This window comes from Rhopalosiphum padi, chromosome 1, assembly GCF_020882245.1.
Source record: "Rhopalosiphum padi isolate XX-2018 chromosome 1, ASM2088224v1, whole genome shotgun sequence".
NCBI lineage: Eukaryota > Metazoa > Arthropoda > Insecta > Hemiptera > Aphididae > Rhopalosiphum > Rhopalosiphum padi.
In genome coordinates, this window is record NC_083597.1 from 39,686,797 (window position 1) to 39,712,538 (window position 25,742).

At 28.1% G+C, this 25,742-nt stretch overlaps 1 protein-coding gene and 1 pseudogene across 1 annotated transcript; one reads left to right on the forward strand and one right to left on the reverse strand.

The window, feature by feature from the left end:
• Positions 1-1,115: 1,115 nt before the first annotated feature.
• On the reverse strand, positions 1,116-2,863 carry LOC132931922 (probable cytochrome P450 6a14; annotated as a pseudogene).
• A 6,898-nt stretch (positions 2,864-9,761) lies between these two features.
• Positions 9,762-23,769, forward strand: LOC132917206 (uncharacterized). Its single transcript, XM_060977824.1, has 2 exons — positions 9,762-14,449; positions 21,634-23,769. The coding sequence occupies exon 2, from the start codon at positions 21,634-21,636 to the stop codon at positions 23,473-23,475; it is 1,842 nt and encodes a 613-aa protein (XP_060833807.1). The 5' UTR covers positions 9,762-14,449; the 3' UTR covers positions 23,476-23,769.
• Positions 23,770-25,742: the final 1,973 nt, after the last annotated feature.

Consider the following 25,742-nt stretch of genomic DNA (forward strand, 5'->3'; position numbering starts at 1 on the left):
ATATTTCGAATATATTATAATATATTATCGAATTACCTATTTGTCTATTTTGCTAATTTATTCTTATTATTATTTTGAGGTACAGTAGAAATCGCCAAATTATTGGTTATAATAGAGTCGATCTTCATAACATATTGTGTACGAAAATATTGAAATGTTAAGTTCCGGCAGAAAATCTTTATGTTTTAGCGTATCATATTTTGTAAGTATATTTAAAAAAATTGGTTAAAAATAAAATATTGCTTTGTAAACAATTTTACTGTTTCTAATTCACTTCTATTATCGGTTGTAAATGTTGTAATAATGAGTAATGACTACCTTTGTATAGGCAGCTATAACTGGTGTTTCAGTTATTAACTTGAGAAAACCTATTGGCTAGGAGAAGTGTATTGAAGATTTTCAGAATTTTATCTTTTATAGTTAATTCACTATACAGAACTTCAAAAAAAATTAAAATACATTTTGGACGTTTTTATGTTTTCAGCTTTATAGCTTTATAATATGTTAACGATTGAAGATAAAGTTCTGAAAATCTTCACAGAACTTCTCCTAGCCAATGTGAATCTAACAAGACCCCAAATAACAAAATCCGTTCTCCAGTTTCGGTAATCTACTACGCCAAATGAAAATCTAGAAAAAAATAATTATTTTTTTAACTGTAAAAAATTAAATAATTTTTTTTGAAAATTTTTAATCTCACATTTTGTATTTACTTGATAATCCCTTTTTAATGAGCTATTAACCAACTTTTTAGGTATAATAGTTTTGGAGAAAAGTTAAAAAATAGACATTTCGGGACTGTTCACGCAGACGTATTCATGCATTCAAATCGTTATATCGCTCGGGTGTGATATCGATCTCTGTCATTAATATTTTATGTTAAAGCTAGCTTAATTATCCACCTACTCATTACAACTGAGTTATATTTTTATCATTTTTCTATATAACAAAAATTCTTGATGTTTTAAAAATTCAGGCTTTTTCATTTCAATTACCATACTTGATTAAAAATCAAGAAAGTAAAAATAAAAATATAATATTAATAAATATATATATATATATATATATATATATATATATATATATATATTAATTGAGTAACAATGTTAGCAGTTTTGAGATTAAAAAACAATTGTCCAGGAAAGTATACGAGCCAAATTATGCTATATTAATTTATTAATTTAGTTATTTATCAGGTCGTTTATTTATTTTTAATGCGGGACGCAACTTATACACTGCTGCACTATAATAACACTACGCAATATACAAAATATAAAGATTAATAATTGTATATTGTCGCGTACCTGATTACTTGATCTAATGCAAATTATGAATATAAAACAATTTTAAATTAGAGTATCGATATCGTATAATAATTACATATATTATTATTTATCATACCTTCTATAACCATGTTTATGTAACGGAGATCAGTTAAAAAGTCGCTGTTCAGCTGTCCACCGTGTTTCGCTTTCGTTGTTACGATCTCTTCGCGCAGTCTATCTTGGACGTCTCTGTTCAACGCCAACTCGTACAAGCAAAAGCATATCAAGGTAGAAACCGTTTCGGAACCAGCCACAAACATTAGTATCGCGTTCCAGATTATGTCCATTTCGGTCCATTTGTCTGTAAATTAAAATCTGTTTTTTAAAACATAATAATAATATGTTTATCATTGCGAGTATAGAATTATATTTTTTACAATAATATAAGATAATAAATATTTAATAGTGTTTTAAAATATATATATATATAGTTGATGGCATAATTTATATTAATTGTGTTATATTATTATTGTGTATATTTATGTTAATATGTGTGGTAAGTATACTTTCAGACGTCGAGACATCGCCGTCTTTATCTAACACCAAATCGTTCCTAGCTTTTATCAGGGTTTGCGTGACATCGTTCCTGACGATTTTGTTCCGGCTCCTGTACTCGAGGACTTCCCTGAACACAGATACATAAAATTCAGATGCATCTTCCGGAAACTGTTGCAGCTTTAGAGCAAGCACCAGTTTTGGCCAGAGCATCACCAGAGCCTGGATAAAGATTTGTTTTAAGTTTGCCTGGAATATTTTTCTGCCGAACTTGCGGAAGTCCGAATTTCCGTTCTTTATCGTGTCCAATTTCAGACCGAAAACCGATGCTCCGATGACGTCCGTCGCGAAATTACCAACTATCTCTCGTAGTTCGAATTGTCACAAGTTTTCAACTTGTCTTCGATGGCGTTCATAAGTTGGTCAATGCATCCCTTGATTTGTGTATGCGTGTCCTTCAGTTTGCCCGATGTAAACCCGGGACTGAGTTTCTGTCGCATCGTTCTCCACCGATTACCGTTCAACGAGAACAAGCTGGTTGCCAATATGTTGATAGACGGATTAGTCTCTATACCGTGGTCTGTGAAGTATGAAAAGTCTTTGACCATTATGCTGTTGATCAGCTCCGGATCGCGAATCAGGAACGGCGTGGTCATTTGGTAGAAACCGCAAAGCTTTTCGCCCGAGAATCGGTCGTAAATCCCGCCGAAAAAGTCTATCGGGTGCTCCAAGGTCAACATCATTTTCACCGAGTTGCCAAACAGTGGTAAGGGCGGCGTGTAGGGCACATTCAGCTTGCGCCATTTATCGTGAGTGCACGTTGAAAAGTAATAGGTGATCGACAGAAAGACCGTCGCGTACAATACGTACACGGAGCCGAACAGTCCGATAATCAAATTCGAAATAAAGGTAATCATATCGTAACGAAAACGTACAAATCTATTATTTTTTGTTGTTATAGTTTTAAAATAAACAGAGTTTTCGTAGACATTAATTGTGCGTGCATGCGAATACTTTTTGGTGCATACACTTTTGTCCGTATTTCGTTATATTAAACGTCAAAGTGTTTGAAGGATGTTGTTATTTTTTAATCTATTTTTATGTGTAGTCTATACAATTGTGATGAGTGGAAAGGGTAGACAAGGTGAACGAGTTATGCACTTAGATCTATAGTTATTAAATATAAACATTATCCGTAGACTATAATGGAATATAATAATAAACAAAGATGGGTTGTCGATGAAAAATATATTTTTTAACTATACATTGTGTATTTAACCGGTGAGTTTCTTCAGGTACTTAAAAAATGTGTATAAAAAAAGTGTAAAATACTGACAAAGAAATCGAGTTTTGCAGTTCATTAAATAAATTGAACATTAAATACGTATGTTCAATTTTTAATAATTGAACATTTTCTCAAATAATATTTCATAAATGATAAATCTCCCGAGACAAAAAAAATCAAAAAAGGTACATAATACAGTTTTACCAACATACAAAATAATTATACAACTCTAATTTAATTTTTAATATTTTATAAACAATTATAATTAAACAATGTAAATAAAAATACAAATTGTATTTGTTTATACAAATTATAATTGAATAATTATATACCGATAATATATATTTTTATTTTGTTTTTTTACCAATCAACTACTCCTAATCAGTAGTTGACTACGTTGATGACAAAATAATAATTTAAATTGACAATAATCCTCTCATCGTCACGACAAATTTGCAAAAATCACCTTGTCCGAGTAGAAAATTGGTTTAAAATTAATCTATTCATAACAACCTTTCTTTTAGACTTACACCGTGTTTTAATATTTTCCAATATGATATCCCCATACCCTTCTCTCTTGCAGTTAAGTATTTTGGCTTAACACTAGTCTATGAATCAAACATCTTCGAGAGCGTGTACAATTGTAGGGCTAAGTATTTAGTATTTATAGTAACTGTTCTGGGACAGTATAATGCCCGAATCTGGTTAGACTATTTACTGTCTACACTACATTTTTTAACTGGTTTATGGTATATTATTAAATATGTAAGTATGGCGAGCATATTATAGTATACTTACTAATTACATTTACAAAACGTATGCCTACCTATAGTACCTATAATAATTATGATTATACATAGCTAGGTAAACAATTTAAATAATCAAAAAACTAATAATTATAAGTGATATAAGATAATCGTAGTAAATAAGTAAATAAATTAATAATAATTATACTATTATAAAGTTAAGTATTAGATATATTAATTATTGATAGTATATTACTATATTAGTTTATAATATAAAATATATTTACTCATAAACATAGCATTATCAATAACTTTATCACACTAACTATTATCTTTAAGTGTCTATAAAATTAATTAAAACAAATAATAGATAAACAGATTAATGAAGAATATTAATAGTTTAATAATATGAATTTCAGATTATTATAATATATGATAACAAAAATGAAATAAATACGAGTATGTTAATATTGATATCAGACAAATAATACAAATAAATTAATAAATTAATTGTTGTAAGAATAATATTGTTTGTAAATAAAAAATAAAAAATTCACGCATGTAGTTGTTATATATAATTATAATAGATTAAAAATTGGTTTAATATACTTTGCTATTAAAATGTAAAAATAATGAACAGTTTTGCAAAAATCACTAATCACGTCAAATAATACAAATAGTAGAATTGTAATTTCATTCGAAGTTCCCAATAGCGTACATGTATATTACAATAAGTGGATGAAAATTGTAAACCCTCCCGATGGTAAACTTTCCTGAGCTTATTATAACTTCGTTCCCATAAATTATAATTTAATGTATATTATAGTATGAACATCGATGTATCAATTTAAAAAAAATCAAATATATGAATTGCAGTAAATATATTGATCATATAAATAATTCTTTCGCTATAAAAAATATACTAAATTAAATCGCTTGAATAATTTACTAAGGATATACGTTTATATGCTTTATATTAAACACTACTAATAGTAGTTTTTACGCAAGTTTTTATTTTTTAACTTTTATAAAATTAATGTTGATTAAAAATTATTTGCTGGATAAAAATCATTTTTTTTTTTTTTTGGTGCAACTTAAAATCCAAATTAACAGAGATATTTTTATCTAATATCTAAATTGTTCCAATTTTATAAAATTGGTAAAATTTTTAAAATATTTTTTAACCCTTTTTGGGCTATTTATAAATATAAGACATTTTAAACTTTTTATATAAGTTGAAATAACATTTTTTATCTAGTCAATAAGTTTGATTAGTTTGAATATTTAGTTTAACGCTTTTTCACTGTAATATTGTGATGAAGACTGAAAGTTTCGATGTTAAGATACATAAAAATTATTAGCAGGAGCAGTTTAAGAATTATTAAAATATATATCGATATTCATTTATTAATTGTTTTATAGAACTCCAAAATAGAAGTTGTATTTAATCTAGTAGGTAATTACGATGAGTAGTATACTACTATTTTTGAACTGATCTATTCTGTCGCCGTGCTTATATTATAACTTTGCAAATTGTTATAATGAAAATTATACACTTCATATATTTATAAAACGTGCAATATCAAATTATAATAAAATATAAAATGAGTGATTTTTTTCGATATTTTTAAAGGTGTAGTAATTTTATCAATGATGTGTGCATAATTCGTATTTACTGGATTGCTAAAGTGGTCCGATACTTCCCAGTTCCCTTTGCAAATACACGTTTAAAAATGTATCTTGTAATTATTTTATTCAAGGTTAAAATAATTAGAGGTCATGTAAAACTATAAAAGTGTATATAGATGTAGTTGGTCATATTTCGAAGCCAGTATTCGATTTGCTCCAGTAGTGTGAATGTTTATTGCTTGTCATCTGGATAGTACGAAAATTTAACGGCTACATTACACTTTTTTATTTATTATATTTTATATTAAAGTTCCGTTCTTTAATATACAATTCATTATCGTACCATTATAAATGTACTAGTAACACGATGAAAATTCAGTTTAATCTTTCTATTTCGGCGGTTATCGCCATCGTCGTCTTTGCATCTATGTCGAATGCATACTGTGTCTATCATAGTTACCATACCACCTACACGAGGCTTAATGAGAAAACGACGTACAATCACGGCGTACAAACTGTAACCGAAGGCAACATATTCCAAGAGCAGACACCACCGCCTACATTTCCAGTGCCAGGGTTCCCAAGCAGCATAGGCGGAAGTGCTTACAGTGGTACACTACCGCCTCCCATTCTCGGTACAATAATCAATGTTAAAAATTTAAGATGTCCGGATGGATACACTGAAAATGACAAAGGAGGATGTGAAACTATATTTTATGACGAATCTAACTATAAGAGCTAAAATTTAGTATAATATTTATTATTAAGAATCAGTTTTATAATATATTATGGGGCAAGACAATTCGCATTTGAGAAAGACTTTTTGCTTTTTACTCACGTCTCTTTTTGCTCAAATATTTTAAAACTATTTTACCTTTTTGCACAAAAATATTATAGCACTTTTAACCACATTTTTATAAAGTACGATGAGCAAAATATACAAAAATATAAAACAGGAACGATTAGTCGGTATGATTTTATTAAATCAATGACATTTAATTATTATAAATTATATATTAAATAACAATAATTTGATGGTTTTATTTTTTTAATTTATGATATTTTTAAAACAAATCTATAAAGTAGTTTTAAAATATTTGGGCGAAAAAAAGTCCAGCCCCGTGTTATGTTATATTATGTGTTATTTTTTCTGCTACAAGTAAGTATTTCAAATTATTCAAAATTATATCAAATTGTAATTCTAATGGTATGATTTTATTATGAATATTGAGTAAATATAAAATTATTGTAAAATCTGTGATGTTTCAAATATGATATATACGTATTGATTTGTGTTTTTTTTAAAAACGATTACTTAAATATAAGGTGAATTATGCATAATGTATACATTATTAAAAAAAAAAATATTCTGATTCAGTATTGCTAAATTTGTATAGGTACCACGAAACACCCATTGCAGCATATTTTCACATTTATAAACAAGTGCATCCGTTATGTATTACGGACTTTTGGTAAACCTAATTTATTTTTTATTTATTCATTAAGTAGATAGTAGATCACATATAAATGTTCATATGGAAAAAACGAGTTCACTACTCTTATACTCTTATAAGCTAAAGCTTGATGTAGCTTTTTCAATTCGAAAAAACATTCCGTATTCCGGAATTCAAAAAATCAATCATCAAAAAAATGTTTAAAAAAAAATTTACAAAGCGGTTTTCCAAAATTGTTTTTCGTAAAAACCTTCTCCTTGCAATTAAGAGCGATTAAAAAAAAATTTGAGCCAAATCAGCCCAGCCGTTCTCAATTTATGAAATGTTATACATTTTTGGCTCCATTTTTATATATATATATAGATAAATAATATCAATATATTATATAATATTTATTTTTCTTACTTATCTATAATATAAGTATAAATAAAAATTGAATTTGTTAAATTTTTATATAATATCCTTAGTGACTTAATGTATACTAATTTAATAACCTAATTTTTCCTCGTTTGAATTTCGATTTCAATACATATTAAAACTTGAAATTTTAAAAACACGTTTAGCGTTGAATGGTAAAAGGGCGGTTCTTGTTTGAATAATCTAAGTAAATCTAAGTAATGTATCCAGTGGTGAAAATTTTTCCTTCTACGGGAAGCAAATCTCTATTGCTGCTCAACTATGTGGATATTTTCATCAGTGATTGGACGGCGTAACGTATAGGCTATATATGTACACGTCATTACACCATAAGTTTTTAGTTTACAGGCTAATGCAACTGGTACAATAAAAGGCATGTGTGTGAGCAGTGACCAGTGAGCACGCCTGTGTATTGTATATTCTATGGTGTTCACAGCTGCAAGTTGGTGCGGACAAGTAAATCAAAACTCGTTATTCGAATAATACACTTTGATTTCGTTTATTTTATTATAATAATGTCATAATATAAAATCATCATTCTCATCAGTATATTATCAACTCAACTGCTTTATATTACATCGATTTATCTTATTGCGTACACAATAGGAATAATAGGATTTATTTTTTTTGGTTACTTAAATTATACAAATCTTAAACGCACTCTACACAGTGCTACAGTGGCTACAGCGATCTACGCGTATAGTATATAATATTATAATATTGTAATTATATGATAAAATCGAATCTCGTCTACGAACCTAAGCACAACGTAAACATACCTAAATCATAATATTATTATATATTAAGTTATGTTAGGTCGTGTATATGTGTGTGATGAGTGTGTGTGTGTGTGTGGTTGTGTGCCTTGCCCTTATCGGCGTTCACGTGTATGTATAATACGTGTATACGTTGTGTTCGTTATTTGTAAATTATGAAAAAAAACACAAAAATTATACATAGTATATTATATAATAATTATTAAACATTTAAGCTAAGTATTTTGTTAAGCGTCCACGCGTCGGGAGTAGATATTTGAACGCGTGTTCATACATCAAAAATAACGGTTGTCTTTTTCAATACATTTTCAAGAGTTTTTTGTGTAATTTACACATAAATGTATAATATAAATATCAATATAAGAAAAATAAATATTATTATATTTTAAATTATTATTATTATCGTTATATTAGAAAATAAATCTATGAGGATTTCGCGCTTTTTCGTGTAGAATATAAAGGTATAATATTATAATTTATAATAATTATATCAAAAATACTTTTTATGGCTAATAAACCAATATATTTAATAATACAAGTCGCAGTTTAATAATATTAATAATAATAAAAATATTACTTCGGTCTTGAATAAAACGCGACTAGGTATATTTATTTTGATTTAAAGTGCTTAATTATTGTGTAAAAACGGAGTAAAATTAGAATTTATATGAATAAATATGTATTGAATATGTATTTTAAAACATAGAATTTCATTTTCTCTTTTTTAAAAATGTTTAATTGTATAATTTGTTTATTTTTTCTAATAATACCATAAATCCATAATCATATGTATTCGTTTGTTGATTAGTTATCAATATTATTATATATAGATAGGTTAGGGTTATAATCTTATATATATATATATATATAATAGAAACTTAATGTATGTTTAATTAAATCAATGACCTATTATTATTATTAAATATCATAATATTTATATATGTATTATTTAAATTACGTATATTTTACTATATAAAAAATTATTACTTTTAAAAAAATCACTGAAAATTACTCTACTTATTACCATATGGTTTTTTATATTAGGCTATTGTTTACTACATAAAATGTCAATTTTATTAAAGTAGTATGTTTTGGTATGTTTTACGTCCTCTGCAAATCCCACAAATATAATATTAAATTTATTTTTATGCCTATATACAAAAAAAAGTAGTTAAACATTTAAATTTTAAGGGTAGCTCTGATAGCAAATTGATTTTATTTGGTGCTTTTGAGAAGTAAACCTTTCCTCTGTTTTTCAAAATAACTGTTTTTTCAACTGATGTATTATCTCAGTGTATTTATATTATAACAGTGCAAATTGTTATAATAAAAACATTAGTACATTACACATCATCATATATTTTAAAACGTTTACCTCAATATAAACTTCATATAAAATTTATTTATTTTATTATTAATAAAATATGCATCAATAAATAAATTAACATAATATCATAATAAAATGTAATTTATGTGTTTTTTTTCGTAGATATTATTCTAATAATGATGTGTAAATACTGCGCATTTAACGGACTGCTTAATTGGTCAGATAGTTTCTTCTTAAAATACACGTTTAACGGCTTACCTTATAACTTCTTAATTCAAGGCTAAAATAATAAGATTTCATATTATGGTAGGTTTACAGAGTCACATCTCGAAGCCATTAACAGTATTCAGTTGATTCCAGTATAGTGTGCGTCTTCTGGATAATACGATCATTTAACGGACAAATTTAAATTTTTCATTTATTACATTACATATTAAAAATTCGCCCGTTAACGAACAATTCATTATCGTATTCAATTAATACACTTGTAACACGATGAGAATTCTTTTTAATCTCGTTATTTCGGCTGTCGTCGCCATTATTGTCGTCGTGTTTATGGCGAACGCAAGGAATATCCCTCAAAATCCAGTGGCCTATAATCGCTCAACGCTAATCAAACCTAATGTGAGACAGTCGTCTAATATAAGTTTGCAAAAATTTCATATTGACGGCGTAAAAACGCCCACGACTAACGTCGCCCGGAGTTTCATTCGGATCCCACCTACGTCCTTCAATCACACTACCACGAGGACGTTTGTCAAAGCAACAGCCAAGAAGATCGCCCCTTATACAACGTCTAACGAGAAAATGACTATGGTGCAGCCGATGAAAAAACACGGCTTGGAAACCATAAACGAACGCAACAAATCTACAACTACGCCACCCCCCTCATCAGGAGATTCTGGAGTTGTTGGATATTCTGCTTCGTATCCGACCAGAAATGATAATGTAAGACCTAGTACATTAATTGATGTTAAAAAATTTACTTGTCAAGATGGATACACTGTAAATACAAACGGAGGATGTGAACCAATATTTTTTGATTGATCTAACACCCCAAAAGTCCTGAGCTTGGTATAATATTTGTTATCACGTATTAGATATCTACAATATGTTTTATGCGTTATTTTTTTTGCTCTAAGTAATTATTATAAACTATTGAATTATTTAAAACTATACAACTTTTATTTCCATTGGTATGATTATGTGAATATTGAGCAAATAGAAAATTATTGTAAAACTCTACGAAGTTTCGAATATATTTTAAATATAAAATTAATGTACATATAAATAAATAAATAAATCTTTAAGACATATTCATGAAAATAATCGGTTTGGTGTAAAGAAAATGGGAATGAAAAACAGATTAAATATCTCATTATTTATTAACAAAAGCAGTCATATTTTTATTAGATAGTTCTAATATATTAAATTTAGATATTTTTTTAAATTCCATTGGCCTAATTATACGTATTATTATATGTGAATTTTTAAATAATATGATTCAAATGTAAAGCGAATTGTGTACAATGTCATTTTTGAAAGTAAATATTTTGTTTTAGTATTACGACATTTTTATAAGTATTACGAATCGCTCATTGGCCATTGCAGTATATTTCATAAGTAAATAGATGTGTTGACCGTTACGGTTAAGCTTATTTAATTTTTAAGTTACTCATTAAGTATATAATAGACCGCACTGGACATGTTCATGTAGAAACCCAACGAGCTTAGAATTTGACTATAGTCTATAATATAAATAAAATTATTTTTTTTCAATATTTTTTTGTATATAGTAATTTATTAGTATTATAGTATAATTTCAATACAACGAGTTAACCGTATTAATAAACACCATGTATATTCAATTTTTTTTCACTTGGCGATTGTTTCACTGTTTTTAGATATGACCATTTGTATATTATATTTATTATGTTTTCATGTACATATTTAAATATTCTTAGTCTCGCTTACGTGTATCTTATGTAACGTGCCTACTTTCCGTCTCTTCAGTTGTTGGTTCAAAATGATTAAATGATTGTTCAGTCAATAGAGCTTTAAACTTGTTTGTTCATTAAATTAGTTCAAGTATAAAAGTACATGTGATAGCGCGTGGCGTAAAGATGCTGTGGACTCAATGTTTAGTTTCATTTGAATATGCCGTGGCTTCTTAAATGTGGCATCTCCGTTCCCTTTTTCCTTGACCTGAGGTCTATAACTTGGCCGCAGACTCGTTGTTGCGTATTTCAACAATTTTTGTTTTTGTTAGTGAAATTCGCCTGATGCCGTATGTTTATAATGATTTATAATAATACACGTTGGATAGGTCAGATCCGGTTATTCCGCTTAGTAAAGTGTACTCTTCTCGGATTCAAGTAGAAAAAGTGAGTTAAATACTGTAGCTCGCTGTGCACATTTATATTAAATAGCATTTATACCTAACAATTAACATTACGAAATTATGCTTACATATTTTATTCGTTTGATACCTACACATTGTACCCGACGACGGTTACAGATAATACGAACCGGTCCGTAATGATCACAGGATATATTGTGCGAACCATATTGCCATCTAGGTTATATTTCATAATAAAATCGTAAAGCTACTACTTGGTATTTTCGAATGATTACTCTCGCGACATAGTCTACTTAAGATAACTTTAGGATGGCATCACTTGGCCCATTACAAACGTGAGCTTCATCGAGGGTCAGGTGTTTGCTCTTCTTAATTCACGTGGTATATTTACGTACAAAAATGATCGAAGCTGCATTATGTTCATTTTTATTTTAAGTTAAAATAATAATTTAAGATAAATTTATATTATACAATCAAACAAATGCAATGTATTAAAAAGCACTAAAAATTTCAAACTATTTGAAAGTTTAATGCAATGTTCCTAATGTTTTTAACATTTTAATTGAAATATATCAAATTATTTTTAAATTTAAGTTTGTGTATATATTTAAAAAAAAAGAAGTACAAAAAATTCTTTGGTTTATTTTTTGGGATTCACTCTGATACTAATTGGATTAAGTTGGTACTTTTGGTAAATAAAGTTTGAATATGTTTTTAATGTATGTAGTTTAAGGCTTTTTTCACTATGTACTATGACGATGATTCTGAAAATTTCGATGTTAAGATCCATCAAAATGATTAGCACGAGTAGTTTAAGAATTATTTAAATATATATAAATATTCATTTATTAATTGTTTTATACAACTCCAAAATAGATGTTGTATTTAAACTAGTAGGTAATTGTAATTGTAGTATACTAATCTTTAAAATAATCTACGTTCTCACTGTACTTATATTATAACTCTGTAAATGGTTTTAATGAAAACAATACACTTTGTATGTGTATAATAATGTACATCACAACATAATATTATATTAAAATGTAATTTGTATGGTATTTTTTTCTTAGATATTTTTAAAGGTAGTTATTATTCTAATAATGTGTACATGATGCGTATTTAATGATGAATCAGTCATATATTTCCTTTGGAAAAACGTGTATAATTGTGGACCTTGTACATTTTTGATTGAAGGATAAAATAATTATACGTTAGATAAAAGCTTATATAGATGTAGCTAGTCATATTTCGAAGTCAGTGTTCGATTTGCTCCAGTAGTGTGCACGCTCGTTGCTTGTCTTCTGGATAGTACAAAAATTTAAAAGTCTCGTTAAATTTTTTTTTATTATATTACATAATATTAAAAGTTCCGTCCGATAATAGACAGATAATTATCGCGTAGTATAAATAATATACTAGTAACACGATGAAAATTCAGTTTAATCTTTCTATTTCTGTGGTTATCGTCATCGTTGTCATTGCTTCTATGTCGAATGCACACTGTGTCTATCATAGTTACCATACCACTTACATGAGGCCTTATGAGGAAGCGATGTACTATCGCGGCCAGACAACAAAGCCACCTCCAGTCGGACCTGCTAATTCCACGTCACCCATTGTCGGTACAATAATCAAGGTTGATAAATTTCCATGTATGAAAGGCTACACTCCAAATGGCAAGGGAGGATGTGAACCAATATTTAATAATTAATCTAACCCCTTGATGAGCACCGAGCTTTAATATAATATTTATTATTACGAATTAGATATATACATAAACATATATATAAATCAGGAGCGGTTAGCTGCAGGTATGATTTTATTATAACGATAATATTTAATTATTATAAATTATAAATTAAATAACAATAATTTGATGATTAATAGTTTTTTTTTTTAAATTTATTATATTTTTAAAACAAATCTATAAGGTAGTTTAAAATATTTGGGCGAAAAGAGTCCAGCCCTATGTTATGTTATATTATGTGTTATCTTGTCTGCTAAAAGTAATTAGTATTTAAAACTTTGTCAAATTGTATTTCTATTGGTATGATTTTATTATGAATATTAAGTAAATAGAAAATTATTGTAAAACCTGTGAAGTTTCAAATATGATATGTTGTATATGGCATGTGCCAACAAATAATAATGGGAACAATATTGCTTATTTTAGTTAAATGTTTAATTGCGTAATATTAGGCTAATGAAGCAAATGAGCTGAGGCAGCACCTTGTAAAATAATATTTAAGGACGTAAGCACCACAGTAGGGGGTCAGTGCGGGTTTCGAGTGAGAGACGCATATATCTTGTGAGCGATTCATAGAGACCCGTATTTTTGTGTGTTTGTTTTATGTAAAATAAAGTATTTCGTGATAGTGTTAATTGTTTATAGATCTTTTTGTGTGCCTTCGAGAGATAGGTATACTACAGTGGCGCCCAACGTCATTCGTAATCCACTACCCGAATTACTTTTGAACATTTGTGTTTTTGTTTGTTTTTGTGTTGATTAAATACAAGTCATTTTTGTGTGTTTTACTTTTACACATATCGCGTTTTAAACTTTATCAGATTGAACTCTCACGGCAGGAAGACTACGACCAATTGGATCCACAATTTTTGTGTTTTACACACTCGAGGTGAATATTTGTGTTTGGTTATAACTGATATATTCATGATCTATATTTACAAATACTTCATTTATCAATATTTTTTTTTTAAGATTATTTTTAGCGTTAATTAATTATATTTTAATTTTAGTGAGGGTAGTAATTATTTAATTAGTTTTATAGTTTAATATAATTAATCTAGTAGTATAAATTGGCTGTGTGAACACTCTAAATAAATTTTTCTTGCAATATATCTAATAAAACTTTTACTAATTACCTTTTTCGGGATTTCAAAAATGTTATAAATTAAGTATATAATTTTAGTTGTAATTAATTAATTACAGTTAACACATTTTATATGACCAAGTATATATTTAGGATTATTTAAAATAATTTTTTAAATTTATAGTTTAATGAGTCAACTTAAAGACCCTAGATCGGATCTTTCTATTACGATAAATACTGCAACAGATATCTATACTCTCAAAAAACCATTTCTTATACAATATTGCGTAAATAAAAATCTAAAATCTACTGGAACTACTACCGAATTAAGATCTAGACTAAGCAGATATTTAAGAGGAGCTATAACTTTGGAAGACGTGGATGATTCTTTAGACGTTGAAAAACGTAATATAATTCTTAATAATTCGATCACTAATAAAATTGATTTAAACACTTTACTGAAAGACGCTGAGCTATCCGACTCCAGTCCCGATCAAAAAGACAGTAATAAAAACCCATCAACTACTTACTCAACATCATTAGCATTATACGACAACTTAAACAATAGTTTAAATTCATTTTCAAATAGAGTTGAAAAAATCTTAGAAAATTCAAACACATCTGGTAGTAACTCTCAAGATCAAAGCACACAATTATATAAAAATACCTTAATACATTTTGAGGATTCTATTACTTCTCCCGAAAATTCAAAACACATATATCAGGAAATAGTGCTCAACAAAGATAACTCAACAAATAATCAAGCTAATCCTAATTTAAGCATCAACTCTATTCTACCCCCACCAATTGCACCGAGCAAAAGGAGAATGAATGAAAAAACTCTTATGATTAAACCTGATAATTTTACTGGGACTGAGGACGTTAGAAAATTTTTTAAACAATATAATAAGATTAGCGACATTAATGAATGGAATGAAAACGACAAACTAAAATACTTTTCAATTTTTGTAAAAGGCACAGCCAGTACCTTTTTAGAAAATCTTGAAGACCAAAAAGGAAATTGGTCATGGAAAGAATTAGAAGAAATTTTTTTAAATGAATTTCAACCCATAGGACATGACACTATATTGCAAATCAAACTAGAAAAACGTAGGCAAGGGGAAAATGAATCTACCACAAGTTTCTTAGCTGAAATAGAAAGTTTATGTAGGCAGGTAAATAAGCACATGAGTGAAAAAGATATTTGTGGATATATTTTAAAAGGTTTAAAGGATAACATTTTACAATCAATTTCGATGCAAGACAATAATAGCTTAAAAAACTTAAAAGAAAATTTAAAAAAATTTGAACTGATGCAGTTTAGGATAAAAAATAAAAAAGATGATATGAGTGAATACACAGAAATTCTAAATGAACAAGTATTACAATTAAACCAAAAAACAAAAGATATAGAAATAGAGAACAATGAATTGAGAAGGCAAATAAAGGACAGTTTCTCTAGAGATCGAGAGAATAAAATAAATATAAACAAATTAAGTGACGAAATACAAAAAATAAACCTTTTAAGAAATAGATCGGTACATTTTGATGGCAACAATAAACATAAAAATAATAGTCGTGATTATAATGAAAACAGAGGACGAAGTTACAATAGGAAAAGAGACTTCGACGATGATAAACGCGAGTACCGAAATAACAGTCCATACCCATATAGGAGAAATGATAGCGAAGAGAGGAATTACAATAAAAGAGATAATAGTCCTTACCCCTCTAGGTCGTATAATCGATATTCTAGAGATAATAGCAAAGACAACAATTACAATAGAGACAGATCATACTCAAGAGAAAGAAAGAACAACTATGATAGTTCTAGGGAAAGTAGTAGAGATAGAGGTTATGACAGAGATTTTATAACGTATAAACATAGAGACGATAAAGACAGGGAAACAAGAGGAAATTATAAACAGTGTAGTAAAAACATAGACGAAGAAAAACGATTCACAAGAAACCGGCAATACAGCAGAGAGAACAGTCGAGAAAGAGTACCAGGAAAATATAGAGAAGACCGCTATGCGAAAGAATCCGAGAGAGTTACTTGCTATAGGTGTAACGAGCGAGGACACTACGCGGATAATTGTAAAATGCCAAAAAACGATTAAGGTCCGAGTTAGAAAAAAAATCGGATCAGCTAACTCGGATAAACACTTATGAACTAAATAATATAACTTATAAGGAAATCAAGGGAATAGAGAAAAATAATTATATACATTTTATTAAAAAATGGTACGATCATAAATTAAATAAAACTATTGTTAATCAAAATCTAGATATAAGCGAAACAGAAATTGAAAACATGTATTTAAAAAATAACCCAGAACCAGAGTCAGAATTTCAAAACTTCTTACTCAGCAATAATACGAATGCTACTCGAGCGTGTGACTATTTAGAAGTAACCGGAGATATTTTTTTACTAGACAAAACTTGGGCAATAGGCCACTGCGTCAGCAAATGTCTCACGATGTCCCCAGAAATAACGTTAAAAGTTAAAAACAAATTTAATAATATAAAACAGTTAATTAATCAAAATAAAAATACTAACGAAATAGCTCACCTAAAAACAGACGATCAATGGTTATTATATCTGATTACAAAAGACAATTATAATGACAAACCTAAGTATTCTAATATTTTTAAAACTCTAGAAAACACAAAACAATTTTGCATAGAAAATAAAATAAAAAAATTAGCGTTGCCAAAAATATGTTCAGGCTTAGACAACAAAAAATGGGATATCACTTCTAATATGATCAAATTTATATTTCAAAATACCCCTATAAAAATTAAAATACTATCACTACCCGAAGAAAAAGATGACAACCTTTTACAAAACGATGAAAATATATATCCTATCAATGACAACAAAAATGACGGTTCTGCAATTGAAACAAATAAAATTAAAGACATATATCTAAATAACTCTAATAACTCTATTAACAATGAATCAAAAAATATTAATAAATATGTCTGCACCTATGTAGACAAACATTACAATACAAGAGTATTATCAATAATAGTAGAACATGAAGGTATTGAAAAATATGCAATAATTGACACAGGATCTAATATTTCGTGCATAGATATGTCTTTAGTTAACGATATGGAACTCGCAAAAAAAGAGGAAGATATTGTGATAACAGGAGCAGATAATACCAAATTAGAACAATTAGGCAAAATAAAATTAGTGGTAAAAATAAATGGGAACACGTACTCTATTGATGCGTACGTAATCAAAGGATTGAACTGCAAAATACTACTGGGAAATGATTTCAACATAAAAAATAACTTAATCATCAATTTTAAAGATAAAAATTTAGAATTAAATAACGATGTCTTAATACCTATGGATAAACTATGGTATAATTATAACACACAAAGCAAAAACAATAATATAGGAACAAAATATAATATAACAAGCATAAACTTTGACAAACAAAAATATATAGGAAAAATTGTATCAAATTACAATATAAATATTCCACCGAAAAATAAAATAAATATTAAAAACTTCGACATAAACACAAATATAATAGGCACAAGTTACGTAATAGAACCAATTGATCGATTAACCAAAAATAAACTTCTAACATTAGAATCATCCTTTGTTAATAATGAAGACGGTATAACTCTTTACAATTTTTCAAATCTTCACAGTAACATTCCCACAGGAATGACAATAGCAAATATCGTAAAAACAAATACGCCAAATATAAAAAAAATTACAGAATTTGCAGAAAAAAATATAAAAACAATATATACAACTAAGCAAGAAAAATATAATAACGAAAATATTAATGAAGTCACCGATAAACAAGGAAACGTAATTAAAATTTCTCAAGAATTAAATAACAAACAACGTAAAGAAGCCCTAAAATTAATTAATAACTATAAACACTTATTCACTTCAGACCCACTAGATATAAATTGTGCTAACATAGAACCATGCGAAATCAAATTAAAATCAGATAAACCTATATTTCAACCACCATTTAGAGTTTCTCCGATGCAAAGAGAAAAATTAAAAATATTAATTGACCAAATGATAGACGCTGACATTATTGAACCCAGTAGAAGTAGTTACGCTGCACCTGTTTTCTTAATTCCAAAGAAGGAAAAGGGGGAATACCGATTCTTGGTAGACTACAGAAAATTGAACAACGAGACTATAGCTGACAAACACCCAATACCACGATCACAGGACCTTTTTAGAAGTTTAGAAGGAGCCAAATACTACTCTTCTATCGACATGGCCCAAGGTTATTTTCAAATACCAATAAAACAAGAGGACCAAGATAAGACAGGATTTATTACAGATTTTGGACTATTTAATTTTAAAAGGATACCGCAAGGGTTTAAAAACTCAGCTCCAATCTTTCAAAGAATCATTAACAACGTGTTTAGCGACTATTTGTATAAAACCATGATAGCGTATCTTGATGATATATGTTGTTTTGGAAACAGTTTTGAAGAAGCATTAATTAGATTAGAACAAATTTTTATTAGACTAGAAGAAACCGGCTTAAAATTAAAAACAAATAAATGCACCTTTTTAAAATCAGAAATTGAATTACTTGGCCACACAGTCTCTAACGTTGGACTAAAACCTCTCGGAAAGAATACAGAAGCAATTGTAAAATTTCCAATACCAAAAAAAATTAAAGATGTACGAGCTTTTGTTGGACTCACTAGTTACTACAGAAAATACATTAAAGATTTCGCAAAAATTGCAAGTCCTTTAACTAATTTGACAAAAAAAGAAAATAAATTTATGTGGGGAAACGAACAAGAAATATCTTTTGAGACTTTAAAAAAGGCGATAACAACCGCACCGGTTATGGCACATTTCAAAGACGGTTACCCTGTTTTTGTTACCACCGACGCCTCATTAGAAGGACTATCTGGAATACTCGAACAGGAAGATGAAAACGGAAAAAGACACCCGATTAGTTACGCGTCTAGGAAATTGAAAGGGGGTGAAAAAAATTTCACCACTACAGAATTAGAAATGTCGGCTGTAGTATTTGCAACTAATTACTTTAGAGAATACCTTATAGGAAGGAAAATAACAGTCTTCAGTGACCACTCAAGTCTACAATTTTATAAAACAATGAAGAATCCATCTTCTAGGATAACTAAATTCATTTTTAAATTATTAGAATTTGACCTAGAAATAAAACATCGCCCTGGCTCATGGAACACGGCGGCAGATTGTCTCTCACGTTACCCCGTTCATACAACAAAAATAACAGATATATTATATGAGAACGATAAAGACGAAATTAATGCTAACTCTACAAATTTCGAAATTAGATCCGACAATATAAAACCGGAGACATTAAAAACACTACAGACAGAAGACGAATTTTGCAACGGTATAATTTTATCATTACTGGGAGATAAAAAAAATAAATATTTTAAAAAATCAAGAAAATATTTAATAAAGCAGGAACTACTATATTTTAAAAATTGGTCACCTCACGGAATTAATAACCTATTAGTAATACCAAAAAAAATGACTAACACTATTATTAAATCTTACCATGAATCAGTTTTTAGCGGACACTTCGGGATAACAAAAACCTTAGCTAAATTAAAACAAAAATATTATTGGCCCACAATAATAAAAGACACCACAAATTTTATAAAAACATGCATTTCTTGTCAAATGATTAAAAATCCAATAGGCAAAGGCCACGGTTTACTACAACCAATACCATTACTTTCAGGGAAGCCAATGCAAAGACTAACATTCGATTATTTAGGACCGTTGCCCACCTCTAGGGGGAAAAAATACCTCATTGTTGCTACCTGTAATGCCACAAAAATGGCTTTCGCAAAGGCAGTTACAAATGCAAACGGAGCCGCAACAATAAGTTTTCTAATGGACTTAATAACATCTTACGGGGTACCTAAATATTTTTGTAGCGATAGGGGCACCCATTTCAAAAATAAAGAGGTAGACTATGCCTGTAAAAAATTAGGTATTTCACAAATTTTCTCTAGTGCGTATCATCCACAGACACAAGGTATGACCGAACTTATGAACAAAATCATCTGCAATAGTTTATCACATTATGTAAATGAAAATCAAAAAGACTGGTCATTATATTATAAAATGATCATTTTTGCTTATAATACTAGCCCAAGTTCGAGATTAAAAGTAAGCCCATTTTATTTACTCCACGGTATAGAAGCAAACCAACCTATAGATAATAAATTAACTACAGAAGACGAGTTGTTTGACTTTACTAAAGCACTAAAGCAACTTCAAAAAATTAGAGACACTATTCCCAAAATTGTCGAAAAAGAACAAGCTGTTCAGAAAAAACAATATGACATAAGTCACAAAAATATTAATTTCAAACCGGGACAAAAAGTATTAATAAAATTTGATTTCTACGAAAAAGATAAATCAAAGAAATTAGCTAATAAATATAGGGGCCCTTTTACTATTATTGAAAAAATATCTGACGTAAATTACAAAGTAGATTTAATCTTAAAAGGAAAAAAAACCATAGATATCATACATGTACAAAGAATAAAACCTTTTTATGAAGCAGCAGTATCAAACACAGGGGAAAATAATATACCATAATCAAACTTAACACTAGGCAAGTTAATATAAAAAAAAAAAAAAGGTTAATTTTTACACAACACTAGCTAACATTTATTTTGGTTTTTTTTTAACAAACCAAAAACTAAATTGTAGACAATAGTGTTCATAAAATTAAAAGCTTATACTGCATTTTATAAAGTAAGTATTTCATTGAAGTAAACTTTAGTTATAAGTACTGTAAGTAACTAGTTTAAGTTATAAAAAATAATTAATACCTAAAAATAATACATATTATATTATAATAATATTTGCTGATGTACTCGGGTATATGTATAATGTATATGGGTGATAATTTAACGTACAGAGCGATAGGAAATTATTTTATAATTATGTTTAATTCAGTCTTTGGTTCTAGATGTTTTTTAAAATCCTCACAGTCGTTACAGTACTCATCAACGCTAACGCAGAAGAAGATATAGCTGTAATTTTATCTCCCGGAGCCTTTTTTGACGAGGTACCAGAGGCCATTCTATATGACAAAAGCATTCCTCTAATCTATACACAGGAATTGCAAGACGATTACCCAGATGACAATTTGGAAAATATAAAAAATAACTGGGGGGTTGAAAAATACTGTGAAAATAAAAACACAAACTACTGCAACATTGTCAACCAAACAATAGATATATTAAGCACCATAAATAAAAACATAAGAGAAAGCGATACAAACACATTAGATTTAAATAAAGGCCTATTAAACAGTAGATCAAAAAGGGGAATTCAATTTTTCGGGAATTTATATCACTTCTGTTGTAATGTCGCAACAGAAAAACAATTAAAAACTTTTTACACAAATGAAGAAATGTTAGATCAACAAATTAACAAATTTAAAAACGTTTTCGCATCAGACCATAAAGATCTAACAAACATAACTACAGAACTCAATAAATACACAAAAAATACTAAAAACAATATCAAATTATTAAAAGATAGTTTTTCAAAATTTATAAATGAAGAAAAAATAAATAACTTACTAGAAAAAACAAATCAGGAGAATATGATTCAAGGTATCCAAGAAATAACATACAATTTAATTTCAGTAATTCTAAAATTTACAAATAATGAAAGAGATACAAATATTCATTTACACTGTAAGCTACATAAAATTCCAGCAAGGATCATAAAATCAAAAATACTGTATAACGACTTAATAAAATTAATAAGGGCAATCGAAAGAGATGGATATGAATTAACTATACCATTAGAACATTTTCATACATATTATAACTTACCAATTACCGAATGTCAATTTTCAAAATCAAAAATTCTAATTAAAATAAAAATACCTATCCAAGAAAAATCTGCAAAATGGAAACTATATCAATACATTCCAACTCATTTTAAGTTTCACGAGTCTACTTGCATTATATACTCAGAAAAAACATATATAGCGATAAATACCATGAATGATGAACACAGGATAATATCAGGAATCGGCCTACAACACTGTGACCCACCAATCACGGACCTATGTTATATTCCAAAATTTTCATCTGATATTACCCTTTCCCCAAAATGTGTGGAAGCAATCTTTAAAAACAAAAAATTAGATATAATTAATCAATACTGCTATTTCCAGTGCATTAAACAATATGATGACGACTCTATAATAATAAAACAAATAGGAATAAACACATACGTCATAACTAACCCACAACCTACCTTAAGCATAAAAAAAGAAATATTGAATATAACCAAAACAGAAGAACTTAAATTAAATTACAATCACCCAGGTTTAATAAAAATAACCTTTCCGTGTAACTATGAACTATTAAGAAATGATATCATTTTAATACCAAAAATGTACCCTTGCGAAACTAACAATTTAAATACATACTCAGTCAAAAGGGTATTACCAGTATCATGGACAAAAATTAAATCATTAAATATAAACCACGAGAATAAAAAAGAAAGTATATCCTTTTCAAATTTGACGGAAATTTTAAATCAAAATTGGATCGATGAAATTCCTAACTTTCACGTAACAAAACAAATACGAGACCCCGAAAAATACTTTAATGATATAATGTTAAAAAAAATACCACAACCACTTATTGATGATTTCTTAGGTGACATAATTTATATAACATGGTTAACCATGCTTACCATAATAATAGGGTTCATAGGATATAAAATATACCCAGCTATTATCAAAATAAACATGTTAACCATGCCCCCTCCTATTCCACAAAGATAATTATATGAAGTTAAATAAACAAATAATTAATAGACTGGTTACACATTAACAAAACGAAATTGGTTATATATAAAAATCACAATGTAAGACCAACTACAAAATACGTTCGAACATCATAATATTACAATAAATGAATAAAATATAAACAATACAATCTCCAATACATACTCAAAAAAAATAATCCATTTCGCACAAATAAAATCATTATAAATTAATCCAAGAAGCTACTGATGTTGTTACACTTATAAAATCAATTTCACAAAAATGTAAACAGTGAGATGAAAAAAAAAAAAAAAATAATGTATCATAATAATATAATACCTAACTAATATTATTTTGTTAAAAAAAAAAAAAAAAAAAAAAATAATAAAAAAAAATGTAAAACCAATTTAACATAAAATCGGTATCAAAACAAAGGTATAAACGACGACGGTCAACCAACACATCACCAAGACTACTAAATATTAACATTAGCAGCCACAAGAGGATTCAATCTACACAATATACAACGAAGGAGATGAATAAAATAGTAAACTCAGCAATAACCTCCACACTTATGTAATTTTTTTTTTACTCCGTCTAGCGATCTTTTTAATTTTTCCCCATCACACTGCATCCTTTTATAAAAAAAATAATAATAATAACAATATATATATTATGTATAATATACACCTACTCTATAATTTCGAAAACCGCTCAATAGACAAAACAAAATAATCATTGTGTAAACACCTCAAACAAGAAGATGAAAAACAGAGATACTACAATTAAGCATTTAAATAATAAATATTAAAAATAACTAAATATTTCTGATGACAATCAGCATGAAGCAATCACATAATATATGAATGGACAAAAAAAAAAACGAATTCTGGTCACAACAGTTATAGAAAGTTTTGAAATATTATAAATTTTACCCTATCCCAAAAGTTTTCCTCTCAGAAAATATAATATATGCTATTCCTATTTACCTTTCCACACTCCAAACACTAAAAATACGTAATACAACTAGTTTTTTAAATTTAATATTATAATTGTATACAATTGCATAGTTTTAAATGTAAAATATGAGGACATATTTTTTTTTAATAACATTAGGGAGTGTTGTATATGGCATGTGCCAACAAATAATAATGGGAACAATATTGCTTATTTTAGTTAAATGTTTAATTGCGTAATATTAGGCTAATGAAGCAAATGAGCTGAGGCAGCACCTTGTAAAATAATATTTAAGGACGTAAGCACCACAGTAGGGGGTCAGTGCGGGTTTCGAGTGAGAGACGCATATATCTTGTGAGCGATTCATAGAGACCCGTATTTTTGTGTGTTTGTTTTATGTAAAATAAAGTATTTCGTGATAGTGTTAATTGTTTATAGATCTTTTTGTGTGCCTTCGAGAGATAGGTATACTACAGATATTTAAAAGATGTTAATGACAATAATGGGTTTAGAGAGAAAGGGCTGGGAAAGAAAAATTAAGTATAGATTAAAATACCTCACTATTTATTGACAAATTTTTAATACATAAAATGTAGTATTTTTTTTTATTTATTCTATATCTAGAATATAGTGTATTTTTAAATATGATTACTTAAATATATGGTGAATTATTGTGCATAATGAATACATTAATAAAAAAAAGTATATTCTGATTCAGTATTGCTACATTTTTATAGCTACCACGAAACATACCCATTGGAACATATTTTCACATTTATAAACTAATGCATCCGTTATGTAATATTACGGACTTTTGGTTAACATAATTTATTTTTTATTTATTCACTAAGTAGACAGTGGTTCACATAGACATATTGATTAAAATATTTCCATAAAACTATTCAATAACAGGTATCCGTTTAGTCAGGTATTACTGTATTACATGTGTTACTGGTATTATTTTGGAAAATGTAAGAACGATAATTTTAATACTCAAATTAGTAATACATTTTCTGGGCATTGTGTGAGATTTCCCGTGAAAAGGGTTGGTAGGTACTCTGCTCGAATACAAGTGGAAAAAGTGAATAAAATACTGTAGCTCGCTCCGCACATTATTATCGAATCGAATTATTATACCTAAAAATTTAACACTACAAAATTATACTTACATGTTTTATGAGTTTGATACCTCCTCGTTACGAAACGATTCGTAATCTCAAGTGATAATATAATTTTTGCGCGAACACTATTGCCATCTGCCATCTAGGTAATATTTCATAATCTAATCGTAAAGCTACCTACCACTAGATATTTTTGAATGATTACTG